Source organism: Hypomesus nipponensis, chromosome 5 (assembly GCF_054491055.1).
Source record: "Hypomesus nipponensis isolate SF chromosome 5, ASM5449105v1, whole genome shotgun sequence".
Lineage (NCBI taxonomy): Eukaryota > Metazoa > Chordata > Actinopteri > Osmeriformes > Osmeridae > Hypomesus > Hypomesus nipponensis.
The window spans coordinates 854,131-867,063 of record NC_140365.1 but is presented as its reverse complement, the minus strand read 5'-3'; the positions used below and the strand labels follow the sequence as shown (position 1 = coordinate 867,063).

Sequence of the window (12,933 nt, the reverse complement as noted above, 5' to 3'; positions counted from 1 at the left end):
GGGGTCAAACAGGATAGGTTGATGTGGTATCGTTGTAGAAACAATCCCATCGTTATCTGGATGTGTGAATTCCTCCCACACTACGACATCCTGCATGTTGCTTAAGGTGGCAGGAGAGTCAATAACACAAATGTTAATGAATGTTCACACAATACAGGGGGCATATTTAAAAATATGGATGATCATTGACACCCCAGCATAGCAACTAGTAAACATGTTGTCAACAGATCGGTAAACAGATCACATTTATAAACCTATGGGCAATTGCACACGTTAAAATCTTATAACCTGTAAATTCAGTTCAGTAGTGCTAGATCATTTACCCCACACAAGCCTCATAAATGTGCACTCTACTTTCCTGTGAGAACACAAGGTCATTTGTGATTCAAAAGTCTACTTTCGGTGACTTATGTACATCATTACAGATGAGTCCAAAGTGTCTTGACCTAGATGAACAGGCTCTTCACGCGTTCCAGAGACATTTCTGTAAGCTGTCTGGCAAAGAATAGCTTTACTAAACACTTGTCACTGTGCTAGATGTGGCCAGGTGAAAAGTGATTTCTGGACACTGACAACTTGGGGAAGGCTTGAAATTGTCATGGCAACAGTGTCATGGCAACAGTGTCATGGCCGACAGTAAAAGCTGTTATGTCCAATAAGAGTCCCATACCATATACTCTTACACTCATGCTGAACAAGGGGAACAATCTCTGTCTCTATACCCTATCTTCCCTCTTCCCCTCTCCCTTCCTCCAATCATAGCCTACTTGCCCTTTGAGGTGCTTGGAACTTCTGGCTATGATTACTATCATGTGGATGACTTGGAGCTCATAGCTCAGTGTTATAACCAATGTAAGCTACTCCCTACTTTCCACTCCCCTGACCCATCCTCTGTTCCCTCTCCCCATCTCTCTCTCTCTCTCTCTCTCTCTCTCTCTCTCTCCGACCCTCCCTCCCTCACACCCTCCCCCACACACCCACACCCACACCCACACACACACACACACACCCACACCCACACCCACGTAAATACCTTTTTGCTCTGTCTTTCTCATCTTCATCCATCAGCTCGTCCACACAGCTGCTCGTGCTGCAGGTCAGAAGGAGGGAAACAGGTTGGAATGTTGCTCTACTGACTACCAGCATCACCACCACACTAACACACCTCACACACACACCACACTAACACACCTCACACACACACCACACTAACACTCATCTCACTAAACACATCTCACTAACACACACCACACACACATCATCATTGACACAGTGTTTCCTTACAGGTACAGTGGTACTACAGTGGTTCACAGAACACAATTACACAGTTATAATAAAAATGAAAAACACTCACTCCCATTCTCTCCGGCTGGACGGACAGAGGCCTCCAAAGTCTAACAGGTTGTCCATTCTCACTCCCTCTCCCATCCAGGCCCTCGCTGGCGTCTGACGTAGCCCATCCGCGTCGGCTTCACTGAAACACCTCTGAACAAACTGATCCCCTGCTCTAGCCTGGAGTCGCACGCTAAAACACCCAGACCTGTCAGAAAAGAAGAGTAAGATATTTAAGGTATAGCACAGATTCCTGTAGGCAATCTGTAAGTCATACACAGTACACCGTACACTGGGCGTGAGATTATAATGATCTGACAGATGTTAGAAGAAGTGTGGTTGGTTCTGCTGCTGTGTGTGTGTGTGTGTGTGTGTGGGGGGGGGGTGTATAGTTCCACTAACCCATCATACTCATGATTCACACCAACATATTTTATATAATGATGACAGATCTACCGTCTCTGTTGTCGGGCAGACAGGAATTCAAAGAACCCTTGTATTTTTTTTACAGAGTACATCCTATCATAAATATGAATACAGAAATATCATTAGCAATGATGAGCGTATAGCAGTCTGACTAAACAGCATGTTACTAGTTTGTAATCTTGTAGTCTGGCATATCACTCGTGATAACAGTAAGGGAAGTGTGTTTAACATCTTCAGTTAGCACCTGGTTCCAGCATAAGGAGGTGATCTGACCTAGAAACCTGTGAGGCTGACACCTCTTTGGATAATCAGTAATAACAGAGAGACAGAGAGAGCCACCTCATTCAGCTCCTTCCCACAGGACCCAAACACACAGGCAGCCTCTGAACGCAGGGCATCTACTCTGGGGAGGGGAACAGCCTTCACCAACATCAGATCCTACTCCTTAGGTGTCTTAACTAAACAAAAAACCCAACGGGGTCTTGCAGCAGACGAGATCATGTGAATCCATCTCCTGCACTCAAGAGGGGAATATGGATGGACATCCATATTCCACATCCACATCGCAAGATTGTGTACAGAGAGTTTCCAATAGTACTTAACACAAACTCTAAATCAAAACAACTTGAATCTACAGCAAAGTTACTGCTTGCCAGGTCTTTCTCGTAGTCATTCTACCCAGATATTGAGACAACCATCCCCTTTTTCTTGCACCACGTACGCACTTAAATCTTTAGGATCCAGTGAAACGAAATACTCATGCTTCAAAGGATGGACATGTTTTGAAGAGTGTAATGTTTACGTTGCTGGGACAGTAGGTGGCTGTTTATTGTTCCTAGTTTTTCTGTGCATCTGAGAACGGCAAACCTGTGCCCATTTCCACTGGGCTGGAACACAGGGTTTATTCCACATCACTAACATACAGGAACACACACGTGGCCTTTGATGGAACATGCTGAGATATTACATTTCAGTCTTCTTCCTCTAAATGAAACTCATATGTTCTACTGGGATGTCCAGTAAGGAGCTGTACACTGGGACAGATGGATATCCAGCAGTGTTGAATAGACTACTGTCAATAAAGTCAATGTAAATGTCTTCCCCTTGAGATTGATAATGTGCACAAATTTAATTGGACCAAATTACCGATTTGTTTGTATTTTATGCACTGTCTTGAATAATCTGCCAAACCTCTTTCTCTGGTTGACCCTGGATACAGAGCGAGGATAAAATAACTAAAATTACACACAGGTGGCTCCGCGCAATCATTTGAGTGCAACGTGAACTTCTCTTTGAGAAACAAAACTGTCCTAACCTGCAGGAACCTTGTGGAAACAACTGTTTTGGTTGCAGGTAAAAATAACAATATATTTTTTTTTATGATCTTAACTTGAACATTTTCTACATCAAAATTCAATCATAAACCCAGCAGCTGTTCCTCCAAGGGTTTTCTAAGGCGCTGAAGCACAAGACATGGGTGAATGAGGGCTATATTAATGCGGATTGCGGATGATTAAACAAACCAGCTCCATCATGGAGGCGTGTGATAGCAGGAATAATCCATATTAGTACCTCACATTTGGAGTGTAAGATAGGTAATGAAACCTGTCTTGTTGCAATGGAAACGGAACATCTTGTGCAGCGAGACGGTGGTCCTCAGTGTCAAACTGCAGTGAATAGGAAGTGACCTCTAACCCCAGCTCCACCTTCAACGATCCCTTGGGGCATCACATTGTGGAGGGATATTTACACACTCAACAACCTCCCGGAACCATGATCCAGTGAGATGTCAAATATTTTCTCCTGTACGCTACATCAAGAGGTAACTCGTCAGTTTGCCTTTCACAGTTTCACAATTCCATATCCAACCATACTAGAAACAAACCAATCGTATGTTTGATCGTTGAGGATAAAACATCAAATGGGTAGTCAAGTCAGATAAACTGGACATGTAGGTCTACTCGCACTATGATTCACAACCATGCCAGGACCAAAAACCTCGGCATTCAGGGTGCACCGTTTGTGACAGTCAGATAATTGATTACAATATTCAATATTGAACACACAGGAGTATTGGAACTAGATTCAAATCTCCAATTTATTTGGTTATTATGCTCAATTAATGTCAAGTGAAAACCTTAGGCTAATGATCAACATTACGAGAAATATTTCACACCACGGTTGCTTTGCTTACAGTGAGCTTACGTGTGGCCTTTAAGGCAATTATTAACCTATATCCGGAATGTGCTAATAGAAACATGAGCGCTTCTCTATTTTGGTTGCGAAAACCGAACGCTTTTAAAAGGAAAATGTCATATTCATGTTTTGACACTTAAATTGCGACATTTACGAGTATGACATGTCAACACGCATGCAATTGAAATAGCTGTATAACATCACGTTTAAATGTAATAAATCGACAGAGTACATTACATACCTTGAAGACTGGACTTTCTTTGACTTACAGATACATACTTTGAAAGGTTGCCTACTCGTTTTACAACATTGCCGATGTAATTCGCTCAGAGCCAAGTAGGTTAGCCAGCTCACCGCAAATAATTACGAAGAGATAACCTAGCTGTGCGAGGGTATATTATAAATACAAATTCGAAATAGCCCGAAATACTTATTATAAAAGACTATCACTAAACAATTCCATGAGTAGTGCTTGTTGGCTTTTTCCTCAGTCCTTCCCTCCCACTCAACATAGGCTACTCCGTTGGCAGTCTCTTGTAAACAGCACTGAGTCGCTGAGAACGGGAAAGTAGGTCAGCCGGTAGCTCAATACTTGGCAAACGACATCATTAGCAACCGGCTGTGCAACACCACTGAAGTACACTCAGTCAGAAAAAAAATTACGCGAAGACGATACTATAGGCATACGGCACAATTAAAGTCATATTGAGGTATCTAAATTCCGGTTTGTAGCGGATGGTTCACTCAAAGCAAGGCGCGTTGATCAGTCGCAGTTTGTTTGATCGCTATAAAATATTGTAGTAGGGAAACACAAACACTGTAGGCATATCACTAAAAACATCCTTAACCAAATGCGTTTTTTAATAGGTGTTTACCACACCAGATTGATTCAAGGTGTCAGGCAATTAGCAATCCCCTTTCATTATTATTGCCCAGCTACTTCCATTGTTGACCCTGATGATAACTTGAGTTAAGACTGACCCATCTCCTTAGCAGGGACTGTAGCCTACAGAGTGCATATGCAGTAGATGAGAGGTTGTGTATGAGAACATTATCAAGTCACCCGGGGCTGAGTTAAGTCTCCAAACAACTAAAGTCAGACTTCAGAGTCAGGGGATAGTTTGTACAGACTTAGATTTGAATCCTGCCACACAGGCTAGACAGACTCAGATTTAGCTGTCACAAGTTTGTTATGGGCCGCATGTCCAGCAGGGGACCCCACCTGGTCACAAGGAACCTACAGGAACTGTTGTTTGGGGTTAACAGCTAGGAGGACCCCTCAATGGCATTTTGACTGGGGCCCCAAAACCCCTAGCTCTAGCACTATGCTAGGCTGTCCACGCCAATGACAGAAGGCCAAGAATATGTGCTCAGTTGAACACAGTGAATATGTGCTCAGTTGAAAACAGTGAATCATAAACCTGTATGAAAACACACTCTTATCTGACTATTCTTCTTAGTTTTTTAGTTACCGATCTCAACCTCATGTTTATGCTTTTGTACATATTTTCACATAGCAACACATTTTAATTCCTTGAGAACACTAACGCAAACAACCTTGTCATCCACATTATATCATACAGTATTTAATTGACACATGCTTCAACATGTATTTGATTAGTTGAAATTAATTAAAAAGACCAAAAGGCAAATGTCATGTCTGTGCAAATAGATCTTCACAGTAAGTGTATGCTATGCTATAACTTACAAATTGCATTTGTCACCTGAGTCCGATGTCAGCTAGTCCGCAACACAGCTTTCAACTGCTACAAGGAAAAGATTTCAGTGAAGTGGATATCCAATGCAAAGCAATAAAATAATATTACTCTGTTTACATGAGAAATCTAGTCTAAATTGCTGACACATACCTTGTGCACGTTTCAACTTTAAACCTTGTGAGTTAATAAATATCCCATTTATGAACAGAAACTTCCTCTAATGGGATTTAGAAGTTGACTTCAATTTCAGGAAACAGAATCAATTATTTACCTATAGGCCTTGTTGTAGGCCAAAAGTAGTTGCTCCCACAACAACATTAGAAGTACAGCCAAGATTTCAACCAATGAAACATTATTACAAAATATTTGTTATTTCACTTTACTGGTCCTTTATGAATGTGTTTAGTACTTGTGGTTAAGAGTAAACAAAACTACAAAAACTGTTCAGTCGAGGACTACAGGACCAATGGGCCTGTTCTCAGCATTGCAGTCATTAAGCATGAATGCATGAAGATATTGGGACGATTTGGAAAAACTCTTTCTGGAAGCACTCAGATAATCTAAGTGTTGAATATTGTTCCGCTAGTCATGCAGGTTGTACGTTAAGTGTCACCCTTCTCTAAGGCATGTGAGTTGTTAATAAGCAATGTTTTGTTCATAATTATGTTACCTAAGTGCTCCTACAATATACATGATGGAAGTGTTTAATTATATCTGACCTTAAATCAAATCCCATGTCACTGGTGTGCACAGAAAACTAAACATGGAGATCTGTCACTGATGGAAAATACTGCTTTGGCTATAAAGCTGATCAAACATGGGAATATTAAGACGGTAATGACAAACTGAACTATTCTACGAGAAGGATGCTGCATCATGCAAACAGAATTGTACTCATGCCAGGAGGTCTGAGCCATATATATGATTCATAAAGATCTCCCACATTTCACTGTATTATTCACCATCCGCCTACCTACAGATTAGTTCCTTTCTGTTATGTAGGTCAGGCAATTGGATAATGGGATGACAGTGAGAGTTGATAAATGGTCTACTTGACATAACAAATGGATGGACTGGGGCTTGTTGTATGCCCCCCTAACGACAAGGACATCTTGTTTCTAGAATACAGAGAAATTAAAAGCCCAAATAAATAAATAAATAGAATAGAAAACGTTTATACTAAGAACATGCTGAGGCATACTGCCTCTTGTTGGTATCTGTGATGCTGATGTCTATGATGTCATCACCGTCCGCCTCTGAAGCAACTGACTGTCATTAATCAGACCGTGGGTGATGCTGTTCGCTCTGTGTTCCCATGGAAACGTTATGTGGTAGAGATTCATAATGGTCTTCTGTTTTCCATCACCCAAGACAGCTCTACTTCTCACCTCATTGAACAGTAGGTGGAAAGTAAACAGTGTCAATTCTGGAATAATTCACAAGGTAATCTTGCTGAGGAATGTTTGGAGCCGTGACAAGAATTTGCTTTGGTGTACTTTTCAGATTACAGTTTAGATTTTAAACTGCTAAATCTGTGTATGAGAAAGGTACATCCAAACACATATAAAAATATATGTAGTAGTATGTATAGAAGTATGATCTATTTTCAGAATGACTTCTCTTTTTGGACACAAATATCAAAATTCGCAATCATTGGCAATTGCAACATATAGCATTCCAGACTTATTTCAGACTTACTCACCTGACCAACCCATCAACTAAAACTATAAGATCTTCGGATAGAGATATCCGGAAAGAAAAAAAACCTTTGGAGATCTGCAGATGGAGATACCCGGAAAGAAAAAACCCAAACAGTTTTAATGAACATCCCGTCTTCCAACCATCACCAGTCTGCTGCAACATGTGAACATACCTCCTCTGATGCTATGAAGATAGCATGAGTGAAATGCATTCCCTAATCACAGCAACAACGAAGGCACAAGCATCAGCTTCTGAGAAGTGACACCTTCCACAACACGCACAGGAGACATCATGTGAGTTGGGAGCAGCTGACAAGTCCATATCAAATGATCATGATTTGACTGCAGGCTCTCTCTGAATTCATTTCATGCCATGACAGGGAGTAGGCTGACATTGCCATGACAGGGAGTAGGCTGACATTGCCATGACAGGGAGTAGGCTGACATTGCCATGACAGGGAGTAGGCTGACATTGCCATGACAGGGAGTAGGCTGACATTGCCATGACAGGGAGTAGGCTGACATTGCCATGACAGGGAGTAGGCTGACATTGCCATGCACTCACAAACATTCCAGATGCTAATATCTGATGCTGTTGAGTTGGTGTCACATGCAGACAGAATAGCTTCAACAAAAAGATTATATAAGAAATTATTCATGTCAAATCAATGGACCTTTCTGTATGCAAGCAACATCCAAACTGAAGCAGGAAGTTTTTCATCTTTTGCCACTAAGGATCTAAAAAAGTGAGTTTATTAGTCTGTAGAAAATGTATTTTATTCATTAGTATTACTGATTCATGATTTGTTCAGATTTATACAGATGTGATGAATACACTGTTCCTATGAATTTATCAATCAGAGAGCTTTAACACAAACTCCCATCAAATTACTCTGCCAATTACTGTGGGAATACACACCAGGTTAATCATCTAATCATAGAGGCTGTGTTAGAAATGCACCTGCTATGAAGCAAGTGTCTGACTCTGATAAATGATAAATTACACATGGGTCCAAAAGTACTGTACCAGAGGCATAAACAGTGTAAATAATGTATTTCAACATGTAATAGACTTTGAATACCCTGACTGATGGAGTTTGCTCTTTGAAGGCATTGACAAAATAATGTGGAGGTGACTGGTAATTTCTTGAATAATTCAGTTAAATGAAAGTATTAAGTACATACTACAGTAAGATAATATGACTGGGATTTCCCTTGACAAAACATGAAATAGCTCCTTGACTTTGGACCATTACTTTAACAAGGAGGATATTTCATGGTTACGTTTTTCTTGGTGAATCTAAATCTTAAGAGTATAATAATGGACAGAAGTGTCGAAAAACATCAAAAGCACAGATGAATTCATGAGTCATCAAAGTGTGTGCACCAGAGTAAAAGACCCAATCCTTGCTTCCTGCGTTATGACAGTTACCTAAAGCAGTGTGTCAGCAGCTATGTGGGTCAGGATTCTAGGGCAGGAGCGGAAAGGCCCTCTCAGTGCTCTCTGTGCACAGGATCAGAGAAGACTCCATCTTTAATTGAATTCTTGGCTGAAGAACGCTCAAGATTCTGTTATGTTACCCTGAAGGAACATATTGGGCTGAAAAAACATGATCATGATCATAACATAAGTATTTAAACTTGCACTGAAGCGTAAGTCCACTCTGCCCTCAAGTGAAGCACACTGGTCTGGAAATATGATCCTATGTCTCATTCCCCCTCAATTACAACCTCATTTTGCTCTAATTGTTCAAGACAAAAACCATCTCCTGCCCTCCGTGTAGTCTGGGAAAAGCCACGTAAGTGTTTACTGCTTGAAACTCAGATCCATGTGTCTCCCTCTTGACATGTGTACACAGAGGCTGGTCTGAGTGTGTGTGTGTGCTGGAGATACTGTTCAAATGGAAAAACTCATACAAACATGTAGCGGAGACTCAAGGGACACAAGCATGACTAACTACAGCCGGGTTTAGCTGGTGGTCACGCATGGGCATGAACTACTTTAGTGTGTTGGGATCTGAAGGCACGTGTAAACTAAATATTATTAAATAACTTTTGTTCACAATGACTGTCGATGACAGTTTGTAGAAACATTTGAATTCAAGAAGTGGTCAAATTCAACATGCTTTCGTAAAAAATATCCCTTTCTACTACTCAATCTATTTCTTTGGCAGACGTACGTTCTGACTTTGGAGGAAGCTTCAGAAAGCCGTTTCTTCCAAGCTGTTTCACAACACAAATCCAGTGACTGCCTCAGTAACACACAGATGACACCATGAGTCCAACATCTAGGTCATTCACACACGAGGGCAGGGCCAGCCCAGATAGTCTTCCTTCATAGGAAACAACTAGAGTGGCCACACCCAATCCTTGACTGTGACCTTTTGCCTTGGGAGGTGCTGATAACGCGTCAACCGCCAGTATGAACTGGCAGCCAAACGAAAACCAGGTTCATCAAGACAGAGAGCGGGAATAGCACACGCATTGAGGGAAACCCTGTCTGGTGAACGGAGCAAGCCCTGCCTGGCGTATTTTCACCTCTCTGCTAACAGTGCTCATTTGTGTGGGAGGGATGATCTACCTAGTGAATGAAAAGCCATGAGCGAATCCACTCTTTAGGTCTCTCAGGTTAAACACTTGTCTCTCAGCGAGATGGAAAAACTAGAGTACACAGTGGTGATGTGTTTCAAGACTGTCACTCAGACATCACTACTCACTGTACAGGAAACATCATGGTATTTGACATTTTTGCATTTTATTGACTCTGAAGTTACGTGCCGATTCACGTAACATGAATCCCATTATTAAACACAGGAAGAAACATAAAAGGAAAAAGCAATTAAGTGTCTTAATCATGCCCTAGTAGGTCTGCGCCCGTAGCTACTGAATACAAAGAGTGTTTGCTGGGGAGCAGGAGATGAGCGACATCAGCAGAGGCCAATGACGTCTGTACCGGCAGTTATATAACCGGAGCTGAACATTTGGTCTGTCACAGTTAGAAGGTTAAAGCGGGTGACATGAATGCCAGACATACTCTAAAGAGTCATGTGCAACATGGTTCCAATGGGCAGAGGAAGCACTTGCCAAGCACAAGGAATGTAGTTCCAGATACTGTAGAGTGTCTTTTTTTAATGACAATAAACTACTAGCTAAACTAAAAGCTGTTTGACGTATGAGCCAATCATGTTCTGAAATTCTGGCTCTGGCTTTTGGTTAGATTTCTCCAGAGTCTCTCGTGTATTAGATCAGATGCTCCGTTGTCTCCTAGGTAACAACAGCACCATTTCAGGTCTGTAGGCCATGAGGGTCGGGAGGCGTGACATAACCCATCCTTTGAGCTGAACATGCACATTTCCACACCAACAATGTCAAACTGATTGACATTCCACTCAAGATTGACTGGTTGTGAAATCAGTGTTGCATAAGGGAATCAATGAATGGGGAAATGGACCTAGTTTTTCACGTTTAATTCATGCACCGCAATCTAACCCTAACCCAAGTTAGGTTAAACCTCACATCATAAGATTAGCTTCCTATTGATAACCTGTCTCCAAAACACAAAAGCCATGAACACATCTTGAAAATAAAGACCCAGGAATCAGTGCCACAGAGGAGTTTTGTGAATGATATTGGCTCTGGCCATGCCCAAGGCAGGACTCTAGCCACGCTGCATGGTGTCAGTGATGAGGCAAGTTAAGCACAGCTCATCCACATGTGACATTGCACATCTGAACAGAGGGATGGAGCTGAATGGAGGAATCTCTTTTATATATGTATTATATATATAAATATAACTTTTGTGCACTGCCAGAGTAATTTCATTTCTACATTATTTTCAAGTGGTCTCAGTAATGCATTGCTTTTAAATAAAACTATTATGTAGTATAAACCAAAAGGAGGGTTCAAGCAGGCCCTGGCTGGTTTAAGAGATCACTTAATGAGTAAATTGTCAACACTTTTAGAAGTAACTTTCGAATTTTGAGAGAAAAAGAGCACCTTGAAAGCAGGCATGAGAGAGAGAGAGACAGAGCGAGAGACAGAGCGAGAGACAGAGACAGACAGAGAGAGACAGACAGAGAGAGACAAACAGACAGACAGAGAGACAGACAGAGATCCTAGGAAGAGAGAGGCAGATGACTTCTTTGTATTCACACGCACACTAAATTCTTACAGATTTCCCAGAATGCCTTAATTGTTAGAAAAGTCCACCTGGGTGTCAAAATCCTATGGGTTCATGTTCAAGACATGAACAATTTCACATCCCAGAAGTATGCTACTGTTAAGAATAATTGCATATATAAATGCAAAACGCAAAACAAATACATTAGAAGTAAACAAATCAAATATCTGCCTATATTTTTATCCTACTAGGTTGATTCCCCTGAGAAGGCATGAAAGATTATTAAAGATGATGCTTCAGGTATGAAAAAAGGTGACACAGCTCATCTTATATGCCAAATAAACCTGCCGTTTCTTATGTGGCTGTATTGAATCAACACGGATTGAACATTCATCATAGCTTTGCGGAGAGGCTCTTCTGTCTTAAAGGGACAGCGCACGTTTGAGATGCCTTTGACTCGCGCAGACCAGCACCATTTGTGCATGACCAGTCACACTAAGCAGCTCCAGTGTTATTCTGACTAGCGTTCCGCATGCAGGACATGGCCTACTGACCTACTTTCCCTCCAGCAGGCTCGACATCAGAGGCTGCGTGTCATCAGTTACCTAACGTTAACACAGCATCTTTTCAGGCAAAGAGAAGCAAAAACCCTTTCCACTCTGAAGTGGGGCAAAGACCTCATTTCCTTTTGAACCACACAAAAAGAAAGGCTACATTTGGGAACAATCTTTGGGACAAAAAAGGTTGATGTCCCATGAAGGCCTATCAAATCGTCTTACAATATATATGTTTAATCATATAGTAAACACTCCCTTTTTATAACCAAGAAAGGTTGTCTATGTTATCTGGGATATTTGCTTCAGATGTTTATACTAGACTTGGTGAGAGAATGAAAGTGTGCAGGTATTCGTGAGTGTAGTGACAGATTCTGAATGTGACTTTAAGAGCAGAAAATAATGCTTCCAGTAGGGGGCAGTCAGTGTTTAAAGATAAGACCTAATTTCTACAGAGATCTTGGCACTTGACCTACTACTTATCTCACTTGATCATCCTTTCGCCCTTCACTCAGAATTAGACGTCTGAACTCGTGGAACTAAACACTTTGCTCCACACAAAGAGGCTACAAATTCATATGTCCACGAGCCATAAAGAAAAACATTATTTAAAAAATATTTCCAACACAAAACAGAAACTGTGCATGAATAAAAATGTGCTGCACGAGAATAGATAGAGACACTGTCACTATATCTTAACCTGGGACTGACAGATATGTTTTCAGGTGAGTGTACGGATATGATAGATTAGTCAATTGTAGTCTATTCCCTGAGTTGCTTCCAATTTAAGGAGCGGAAGTGGAGGCCAAATTTTACAAAAATCATATAGGCCTAGTGAAAACCTTTACCTCAACAATATATACTTTTCTATGATGCAATATGCAAGG

General features: G+C 41.2%; 1 protein-coding gene across 5 annotated transcripts in view; it reads right to left on the bottom strand.

The window, feature by feature from the left end:
- Positions 1-12,933, bottom strand: part of npas2 (neuronal PAS domain protein 2) — a 32,894-nt gene that overhangs the window by 16,150 nt on the left and 3,811 nt on the right. For 4 of the 5 annotated variants that reach the window (XM_084698777.1, XM_084698779.1, XM_084698780.1 and 1 more), the window contains exons 1-3: positions 4,196-4,501; positions 1,355-1,540; positions 1,034-1,090 (exon numbers count right to left, since the gene is read on the bottom strand). In XM_084698777.1, coding sequence (XP_084554903.1) covers positions 1,034-1,090; positions 1,355-1,428 — 131 coding nt within the window. In that variant the 5' untranslated portion in view covers positions 1,429-1,540; positions 4,196-4,501. Of the gene's footprint in view, positions 1-1,033; positions 1,091-1,354; positions 1,541-4,195; positions 4,502-12,933 lie in introns of those variants that run through there. The other variant, XM_084698778.1, reaches the window with a different exon arrangement.